The 10814-nt window shown below is 45.9% G+C and overlaps 1 protein-coding gene across 4 annotated transcripts in view; it reads right to left on the bottom strand.

The window, feature by feature from the left end:
• otud7b (OTU deubiquitinase 7B) overlaps positions 1-10814 on the bottom strand; it is a 167327-nt gene that overhangs the window by 135193 nt on the left and 21320 nt on the right. For all 4 annotated transcript variants that reach the window (XM_069715056.1, XM_069715059.1, XM_069715058.1 and 1 more), the window contains exons 8-12: positions 10343-10470; positions 9744-9893; positions 9107-9221; positions 8426-8504; positions 5653-7377 (exon numbers count right to left, since the gene is read on the bottom strand). In XM_069715056.1, coding sequence (XP_069571157.1) covers positions 5908-7377; positions 8426-8504; positions 9107-9221; positions 9744-9893; positions 10343-10470 — 1942 coding nt within the window. In that variant the 3' untranslated portion in view covers positions 5653-5907. The remainder of the gene's footprint in view (positions 1-5652; positions 7378-8425; positions 8505-9106; positions 9222-9743; positions 9894-10342; positions 10471-10814) is intronic.

Raw genomic sequence — 10814 nt, 5'->3', positions numbered from 1 at the left:
TAAACTCAGTGGTTGTTTCTCACATGACTTGTTTGGGGCTTAAATGACGTGCGAGGAACGCAGCAGCTTCTGTGATGCACACATCAGTTCATAAAATGAACGAGTGCTCCTGAAGCTGAGCCAGAGAGACGACAGCTATAAAAACCCGTCAACTCTCGACCGGCTGGTGTCTCAAACCTGCAAAAACACAAAGGAAGAAGAAATCGATCCCGCCGGTCGACCACCTCCAGCTTCTACCTTTCTCTGATCCTTCAGCAGATCCGTGCGGCGACAGACGCCTCGCCTCTCTCATCCAAACTTGTGGAAAAGAAAAAAACCAGCGGTAACTTTTTTTTTTTTTTCTTCAGACAAACACAGGAGGTTGATTCAGAAGGAAAATTCCTTCCCAGCGAGATCAGGGAAAATGTTTGAACAGTCCCGAGTGGTAGTTTGCCCTGCCGAGCAGGTGGGGAGACGCTGTCCTAGTGAACTATAAAAGAGAAAGGTCTGGATTTTTGACCACCTGGGAAACTGTTCAATATTACATAAGGGTCTCCGATTTCTCTGATACATAAAACAGTCGCAGACACAGGAACCTTGCATCATCCGAGCTGCAGTTATTCAACGATGTATAATGCAACAAGGTTAATGTAATACAGAGCGACACAAAAAAAAAAGAAGTACGAAGAACATAATCCATCTCTCTTCCTCTTTATTCATCCAGTTTATTTCCCTTCCAGTTAGATGTTTCCATGTTTTTTTATGTCTCCGTGGTGCCGCTTTAATAATAATTAAAGGAAATTCTCTTTCTCTCTCGCTTTACACGGAGTTAAGAGGGATTTATTTTTAGGACACTCCTGCATGACAGATGTTTTCTGTCCAGTTACAGGAACAACCTCCACATGAATGCATAAAATGAGTCCAGTTTAAGGAGCAAACTACAAAAAAAATGCACATTTTAAGAGGGATCGCCACTGATGATTATTCTAATGATCGTATTATGTCAGATATTTTGTGTTTAGTCCATAAAATGGCAGGAAAGTGTGAAAAATGTCACTTTAAACTAGTTTTTACTTGAAAAAGTTTTCTGTCGACTGACCATAATTCAAAGCTATTTCTACTATTGCAGACAGCGCTCGGATATTATTTATGTGCTCATAATAAAATGTGTAAAAGCCTTTTTGTTAAAAAAAAAAAAAATATAGTAAGGTATTCCTTAAACCTGATTTTATGGCTGCAGATAACAAAAAGTTTGTTGATGACAAATAGAGAAAGGAAACGTTCTTGAAATACAATGAGAATTTATTCAAACGGTGCAAAAAACAAAAACAAAAATGATAATAATAATAATAACCTAACATAAAATCTGATGTTCTTTCTATCCAGATTGCACTGTCACACAGCCTTAGGGCTCTCCTCTCCAGAAAACAAAACAAAAACATTAAAAGCATAAAAAATAAAGACAGAACCAAAATAATGCACAAATTTGGTAAAGTGTTTTTTCCATTTACGTGCAACAGTTCCAGTCTCATGCAACTCGAAATATTCCATGTTAATGTTTCTGATGATGAGTTTTCTGTTCGCACAGAAATGACAGCGTTGTACAAGATATAAAAATATATATCGGGTCGGTTGTGTCGCAAAAAAAATAAATCATTCTGAGCCATTTCTTCTTCTGGTCAACGAGAACGTTTCTGTCGTGTGTTTGTTTGTTTGTTTGTTGTTGTTTTTTTTTAGCACAGCACAGATCGGTGGCTGTAGAAAATACAAAGTAAACAAAATGTACAAAGAAAAAAAAGAAAAAGCAACAAACAAATAAAAGCCAGACTGCGAGACAATTAGCCGCGTGAGAAAGAACATCCTAGAATCATCTCAACTAAACATTCCACAAGGAAACCTATTAAAAAAATCTCACTATAAATATATATTCTCAAATTATTAGGTCAGCATTGAGGAAATTAGTTTGCAAATGAGAGAGCCTCAAGTATCAAAAGGCCCACGTGGGGGTTTCGCCCTTCGACAGCCAAAGCGACACTTCCTGTCAACCCCCCCCCCCCCCCCCCCCCCAATTCTCCAGACAAGCTCATCATCCACACCTGGTTGAGTATCCAACAATATACATTCTTACCCTTTTAAAAACACTGTAAAACTTTGGGCTTACAAAAATAACTCGGAACATATTTATACAACCTCTCATTGTTTTTTTTTCTTCTTAAATACAAAAAAAGTGTTCGTAGCCTGTAAAGTCTGATTTTTTTTTTTTTTTTTTTTACATGTTTCTGAGGCATCATTGCAAAATAAAAATAAAAGAGATGGTCTGTGAGCTAATTATTACTTTGGAGGGGAAGAGAGGGGGGAGGGGAAGGGGAAGAGTTTTGCACACATACACATTATTTTAAAAACAGGCATCAACCTTTCTCGCACGAAGCCGACCTTCGACGGGTCGGAGTTCAAATCCGGGTGCATGAACACGCGTCAGCACACGGAAACACAGCAAATGTTTAGTTTGTTTTTTGGGAACTAGCGAGACTTAAGTGTTTTCTTAATGTCGTTTAAACTCTAGTGTCACTTTAAATGAGCAGCAAAGAGATTCCCGCCTTCCTCGACCGGCAATAGTTGGAAATATTGGAAATATTTCACGTTTCATAGTGTTAAATCAGCGATAATGAAAACATTTTGGTTGTGATTTTGGGTTTACAGGACAGAGGGCACGAAAAACAGAACAAGGGCGCCCTCAAGTGGGCAAGGCAGTGAATTGCATACTAAATTGTGCTTCTTTTTTTTTTCCTTTTCTAATAGACTTTAATGCCAAAACAAAAAATATAGAATTAACGAGAAAGGAGCAACTAGAGTCAAATAAATTCCTCACCATGGCTTATTATAGGGGAGACAATCACACCTTTAAGTGATTTAGTAGTCATCAGTTGAACTTAAAACAGCATTAAGTTTTAAAATAAGGGACTCAAACAGAACATGAACTCATTTTAACGGCATCATCTCAAAAGCTTTACCATGACTTCAAAAGAAATAAACAATTATTGGTTATTATTTCGGGGATCTCCTGCGGGGCAGTAAAGCAAGCAGTGCATACTCGATGTCGGTCGTTCACATCGTACGAGGACAAATGCTGAAAAAGGCAACTAGGACACTGAGATACAGACTGTATGAAACACTGGCACCAAAAAAATGCTGCAGTTCTACAGTAACTGAATGCTTTTTAAATCGAGAGGAACCGTCTGGCTTGCGCCCTCCTCCCTCCTCCCTCCTCCCCCCACCGATTTTCTCCAGAAACAGAGGTGGCAGTGTCTGCAGAGACGATCGAGGGACGTGCTTCAAAAACAGTAAAACGTCCTGCATCCACCGACTTCAGGAAAGTGCTTGAATTTGTGCAAAAAGCGACTGGATTTTTTTTTTTTTTTTGGCGGAACGAATACCAGAAATGAAGAAAAAAAAAATTAAATTAAATAATAATAAAAAATAAAAAAAACCCGCCTTCAGTAGAAATGTCTGGATTTGCAGTGAAGGACCCAAAACCAGTAAAGTACTGAGACGTCCCCGGTAACCAGGACAACGAGGATTCAGCTCCGAGTGTGTGAAACGTGCATTTTTTTTTTTTTACATTTTCCAGAAAGACGACGAAAGGGTTCGTCATTTAAAAAAACAAACAAAAAAAACAAACAAACAAAAAAAACAACAAAAAAAAAAACTGTTGACTTTCACACTCGTTTATAAACATTTCAGCAGAATTTGCAAACCGTCACTTTCGAGCCGCTCGGTTTGGTGACGAATCCATCGACGCTCACGATCCACCGAGTCCAGATGACCTACTTCAGTACGCCGACAAATACACGTCAGGACTCTCACTCACGTAGTTAGTACTTGTTAGTGTTCTGCGCCGGCCGGAAATGACCCGCAGCACCTGAACGCATCGCCCGCCCCAAAAATATCTGCAGCTTTGAATTATTTTACCCAGAAAGCAAAGTGTTTTTGTTCTGTTTAACACACTGAACGGAATAAAGGGCACGAAAAAACACGTCCACATAAATAACTAAATTAAAGCTGGAGAATATGTTGGCAGGTGATGCGTTCAAATGTTACGGTTATTTCTAAACTACGCTGTTGAAATTCAAGTACGACACAAGCAAGTGTACAAATGGAAAATACGCAAAATTGAGTTATCGTCTAATATTGTTTTCCAAAACAGACACTTCAATTAGTACACTAATAAATACTCCTCTTACATGCGAGGACTCTTTATTTGTGTAGTGCAGGAAGTAGTGTTGTTTCAAATCACACACTGCTGTTCTTCACTGACCGGAAATAACCTGCAGCATTTGAACGCATCACCCTCCAAAATATCTGCAGCTTTAATTATTTTACCCACAAGTCAACGTGTTTTCTGTCTCAATAAACGAACACTGATTCTTCTGTCCAGCAGCAGCAGTGAAAAAAATAAACACTTTCGTGCCGCAGCTTCCTCAGACGCTTTAATTTGAAAGGCGTGGCCCCGCCCCCTTCCTCTACGTAGCCAAGATGGCGACCGTTCAGCGGGTGGAAAGCGTCCGGCGTTTCACACTTCTATTATTTGAGTGCATCATCCTGGTACTTGTGCATGTTTGAGTGTTAGTCGACGAGTACGACATCTGGAACACGGCGCTGGACTATCGTAGTGTGTAACTAACAACAACCGTTGCTACGGAAACAGGAAGACCAAAACGAAGAAAGAGAAACGTTATGAATGAGGCTCCGGGAACAGCTTTGTCGTCGTTGTTGTTGTTGTTGTTGTTCTAAAAAACAAAACAACACACCTGGTCAGTAACGTCAGCCGCTCCATATTTGCAGATATCGAAGAACTGGACAGAATATGTTCATTTGTGTTTGTGTTTTTGTTTGTTTGTTTTTTGAACGGTGCTGAGCAGCTGTGGACGCGGACGCGTGTTTTGCATTCTGTAACGTTAGCACCACAGCAGCCCACAGAGCGCTTCGTCGTTACCGTTGCACCGCACTTTCAGTTTGCAAAATGGTGACTGACGATTAACAAAAACAAAAAAGCGATTCGACGAGGATTAATTGTGCCGTTTCCCGAGGTACGTAGGACGCAAGCAGCCAGTAACGGTGGTGTAAATATGTGTATAACACGGACGAGATGTGACGCTCAGACGTCCCGTAAAGAACCAATCGGAAACAGTATCGCTGACCACGAACGTCTGTTTGTGCTTGCATCGCTGGGTGTGTGTGTGTGTGTGTGTGTGTGTGTGTGTGTGTGTGTGTGTGTGTGTGTGTGTGTGTGTGTGTGTGTGTGTGTGTGTGTGTGTGTGTCGTAGTGTGAAAGTCTGACTTGGTTATGCTGCATGTGTCTGTCCATGAGTGTCACGTTATGGTGCCCGCCATATTACATTCTCTCCACCAGGAGGAGACAGTAGCGAGCAGGAGAGCCTGTAGTTCACACTCATACACACACACACACACACACACACACACACACACACACACACACACACACACACACACACACACACACACACACACACACACACACACACACACACACACACACACACACACACACACACACACACACACACACACACACACACACACACACACACACACACACACACACACACACACACACACACACACACACACACACACACACACACACACACACACACTCACCAACGCCTGCATAAGAGCCACAGCAAAAATGTAACAGAAGTGCAGTTAGGTTATTCTACGGTCTGACGTGTGACCCCCCCCCCCCCCCAGCAGCCTGTTTACTCTCGTCACTGTCAACAGGAAATGACACGGCTAAAAAAAACAAAAACAGTCCACTCAGAGGCTGATCTGCTCCGGTACGTTTTTTGTTGGTTTTTTTTGTAACTGAAAAAGGCCACTCATCAGATTCAAGCCACAGCCGGGTCCTGTTCAGAACCGGTGGATGGCCGGTTCCGTCTCCCTCTTCTTCAGCTCCTCCCGGTAACAGTAGGAGCAGTAGTGGCCCGTCTCGGGGTGTCCGTAGTAGGTGCAGCTGGGCGTCCGACAGCGGCTGGACTGCAGGCCGGCCAGGCCGCCGGCGCTGCCCAGCGAGTAGTGTCTGACCGGGGGCTGCCCGCTCCGAGAGTCCAGGTTGGAGCTCGTGTCCCGGAAGTCGTTGGCGTAGGTCCCGCCGGCGGGCTCGGCCCCGGGGTAGTCCGGCGGGTCGAACTCGGGCGGGTACGAGGGCGTGAGGCGGGAGGGGCTTAGGGAGTAGGGGCCCTGGGAGTTATTGTACTGGGGGTGGGGGGAGCCCTGCGCCGCCGGACAGTGCCGGGGGAGGGTCGCGTACGACGGCAGGCCGGGGTACGAGGTCGCCGGGGAGCCGCCGGCCAGCTGGCGCCGGGTGTCCATGTAGCCGTGCATGTGGAGATGCTGAGTCGGGGACGGCGCGGCGGGAGGATGGTCGATGAAGGAGGGCCGGGGGATGGGCACCACGCCGGAGTACATGGAGGGACTCAGAGGAGACGGCTTCAGCTGGTTGAAGGACGGAGGCGAGTTCTCCGTCGGCTCCTCTTTGGCTTCGTACGGCCGGTAGCTCAGCTCGGCGCCGCCGGCCGCCTCCTTCTTGGCCGGCTGGACGCCGTTGGTGACGCCTTTCCTCTCGGCGTCGCGCCGCTGTTGGTCCTGCTCGGCCCGGAAGCGCTCCTCGGCGTCGGCGAGGTAGCGCTGGATCATCTCCTCCTGGAAGGGCTGGCGGTTGCTGGTGGTGAGGAGGCTGGCGAAGATGAACTTCCTCTCGCCCTGCATGGCGGCGCGCAGGATGCCGAGGCTCACCTTGACGTCGGCGCTGTACTTGTAGGTCTCGCTCTCGGTGCTGCTGCCGCCGCTGCTGCTCATGCTGCTCCCGGTGCCGTTGAGGCGCTCGCTGCCTGAGGAGGGCGAGCCCTTCCCGGAGTCCTCCGAGGCGTGGGCCGAAGGCGAGCTGTCCTTGCTGCCCTTCCTCCCCCTAAACGAGCCCTTCTTCTTCTCCCCGCCCTCCTGCTTGGCGCCTCCGACTCCGGCGTTCTTCCCCGTCATCAACCCGCCTACGTTCTTCTTCAGCTTGCTGCCCAGGCTCTTGCCGAAGCTGCCGAGCTTGTTGGCCACCGAGTCCGCCCTCTTCTTGTCTTTCTCTTTGTCCTTCTCCTTCTTGGTTTTGTCCTTCCCCGCCGACCCGCTGCTGGACGAGCTGGACGACGAAGAGCAGCTGTTCTTGGCCAAAGACCCGTTCCCGTTGACCGTCGATCCCGTGGTGGTGTCTCCGTTGCCGTTGGAGCTGCTGCTGACCGACTCCTTGTCCGACTCCCCCGAGTCAGGAGGCGTTCGGGCGTCCTCTCCTGCCGACGCTGTGGGAGACTCCGGCTGGGCCAGCGGGGCCTGCTGTAAGGAAACAAAGCACAAACAACAAGCTGGTAAAGAAAACACTAACAACTTCACATCAGACCAAAATATTACTAAAAAGAAAAACTAAACTATGGACCAGCGGCATCATGAGAGTTCTTTGACTCTTTTTGTCACTGAATGAAAAAAAACCTGGAAATAGTTTGAAAAAGTGGATTTTGCAAAAAAATTGAAGACGGACATGGGCGGGGCTTATAACAGGAAATACAGTTGTATGAAAGAAACATGTGGATCTACAGCATTTGAGTGTATAGAAAAGTGGACGTTTATTCAGCTGCAATACCAGTGAGTGCCACTAGAGGTCGGCTCCAAAAAGCCTCCGGCTCCATAGACTCCCATTCAACTTCTCTCATCAAATCCAAAGTGAATAAAATGTGTCCATCAGTTATCTCGGTGTTGTTAGCTAAAGTCACTCCTTCTTCTTAGTTTTCTGGAGGTCCATCTGAAAATAATCCCTCATTCATTAGAAAAGAAGATTCAAGAAGACCTGTTTTTGGGGGCGTGTCTGTTTGATTGACAGGCCTGTGGTGCAGTCAGGTTACAGCTATCGGTGGGCGGGACGTAGTATCTTGCATCTTTGCTCCCCAACTGTTTCTTTGGACATAATAATAATAATAATAATAATAATAATAATAATAATCCAATTGGTGCTTGGACCCCTAAATATACAAAATAAACAGCTAAAATGAACTTCAGTTGTAGTTTTAATGTGCTGAAAGTCTGATTTGGTTTTTTTGCCCGCCGATGCAGAAAAACAAAAATGACTCAGCATCATTTCTACAAACACCTTCAAGAAGCAGTAAAACACAGGATGCTGCGTTCGGAGTCGACAACGCTTCCGGCACTAATGACCGTCAACGGCGAGTTGGCATCCTGCAGCATTCGAGAACACAACGGTTCCACTAAAACTGTATCTGACCACCGCGGGCTGCCGTAGCGCCACCGTTCACCATAAAAACCTGCCGGCACACAGGAGCTGCTTTGTCGCACCGTCTTTCCTGTCGTTGCAAAAAAGAAAACTCTTTACCTCACAGGGCAGCGGCAGCCAGGCCACCGTCATGTAGCTGTGCAGCATCTGGAGCTTCGCCTCCAACGAGAGAGCCACACTGAGGGAGGGAGGAGAGAGAGAGAGAGAAGGTCAAAGGTCAGCGTGAGGAGAGACTCCCTGCCAAAGGAAACCTCATTACTGTAGTTGTTGTTTGAGTATGTGACGGTGGGATCAGCTGGACTCCACTGATAACGGAGGTAAAACGAAGGCGGCAGCATATTGAACATTACTGTTATAAAAGAAGTCAGATAACGATGACTCGGGAGAATAAATAGCATCTTCCCGTCACGCATCCTTGTGTCCTTTTAACTCGCCGACCTTTTCAGAAATAACATTGACGGTGACGTCGGCTGCGATTCATCCAAAGGAGACATCCCGTGTCATCCGGTGACGTAAAACAAGAAGGGCGGGAAGGTTATTTTTACCGCGCCGCTATTTTGGGAGCTGCAGCTTCATTCATGGAAGGTATTTAGAGCTAATCTCATTGTGGCTGGCAGTGAGTGTCACTAATCTGAAGTCAGAGGTAAATCCCTGCGTGTCGACACTTCGGTGCAGCGGAGGACATCTGTCTGCTCCACGCAAGCTGGAAATCGGTTGGTAAAAAACAAAAAAATAAAAGCACCTGAATGTTTCACTGGTGTTGTTGTTGTTTTTTTGTACCTCGCCAGCATGACGTTGTCCGTGTCGTCCTTCCCCCACTCCCAGTCCTTCCCGGGGTCCACGGCGAAGTGCAGAGGCAGCATTTTGTGCTCCGAGTCGGTGAGAGGGATCACGACTGCTGGCCGACACGGAAAGACAGTAGAAACAAACAAATAAGACAAACATGTCCGAATAAAACAGAGAGACTTCTGTCACTTTATTTTTTACATTTAAAGCTCTGAAAAGTGTTTCTGGGTATTTTAATCTGATATTTCTTTTAGACTTGTGGACAAACTGTAGTGTGAGCACAAGTATTTAGACTGAGATGAGGAATATATGTATAATATATCTTTATCTTAAAATGTGTAACTATAACTTTTATGAAGATATTATTTGAGTTTAAACTATCTTTTTCAATAGATAGTTAGGAAGCAATTTGGTCGGTGTCATAAAGGTATAAAAGTTCGGCAGGATCCTAAATAATTTTTTTTTAAAAAGGCTGTGAAGGGGAAAAGTAGCTCCCAGTGCTCATCATAAAACTTATTTCCAGCACATGATTGATGAACTCTGGTTTATTTGCTTTAAGAGACTTCACATCACCCCCAAAACAAAAAAAAAATCAATGTTTCCATGACGACGAGAGGCGGCGGAGCATCACCTTGCTCTTTGGCATTGTCCTTCTGCTCCATGGAGACCAGGGCGGAGAAGTGCGCCTGGTCGTACGCCAGGACCAGAGGAGAGCGATGGCACTTGGCAGCTGGCACTTCCAGCGGTAGGTAGATGCCTCCGAACGGGATGGGAGCAAAGGCTGTGGGGGTGGGGGGAGGAGGGGAGGGGAGAGAGGAGGATTTATATCGCTGCACATTTGTTTCATGCAACAACAAAAACAAACAAAAAAAATGGGTCACCCAGTACTTGGCAGTCATTGCCCCCCGTTTGTTTTAACCTCCTTCAGACACCAGATGGGTGGCGTTTACTTCGTGAGCGCCAACACAGACGAAGTCATCAATAAACTTACATCACAACCTTTTTTTTTTAAACTTTTCCAAATCATTCCTCATATTTTCATGCTTTCAATCCTGCGTGTTGTAATAAAACTGTCGTCTATCAGAGGGATGATGAAATTATGGAAAATACGATGAAACAGCACAGGCGCGGCCCCTGGGTGTGTGTGTGTGTGTGTGTGTGTGTGTGTGTGTGTGTGTGTGTGTGTGTGTGTGTGTGTGTGTGTGTATATGTGGGCGGGGGGGTGTTTACCCTCTCCTCCTGAGTCCCTCAGCATGGTGTCGGCCACCACCACGATGGGCCTCCTGAGGACGTGAGCCAGGACGAAGACGTGGAACTCCTCTAGACTCTCGTAAACGGGTTCGTCTGAGGACTCGGCCCTGAGGACGACAACAAGAGGAGCAGCAACGTTAAAAAAAGAAGAAGAAAATAAAAAAGAAATGCGCGGTGTCGCCCACTTCTGGCGGGGAGAGAAACTACAACAACACTGTCCGCACGCGTTTACATCATAGAAATAACTAGTTTAGTTTTTTCCCTTCCTCGTGAAGACCCGCCCTCCTCCGCCTGTGATTGGCTGGTAGGGATGGCCATCTAAAAAAAAACATACTATTTGAATTTCAGAATTTTAAAACGTATTCAACTATTCGAATATTTGAAAATGTGAGTTTCGCCAACGACTGCAAAATGACTCACTTTTCAAAATTTTTAAAGTCTCGAGAAAACC

Source organism: Brachyistius frenatus, unplaced genomic scaffold (assembly GCF_029030835.1).
Source record: "Brachyistius frenatus isolate BFR_SWC_R1_liver_20210118 unplaced genomic scaffold, ASM2903083v1 Contig_137, whole genome shotgun sequence".
NCBI classification, from domain to species: domain Eukaryota; kingdom Metazoa; phylum Chordata; class Actinopteri; family Embiotocidae; genus Brachyistius; species Brachyistius frenatus.
This window is presented reverse-complemented; position numbering and strand designations above follow the sequence as displayed.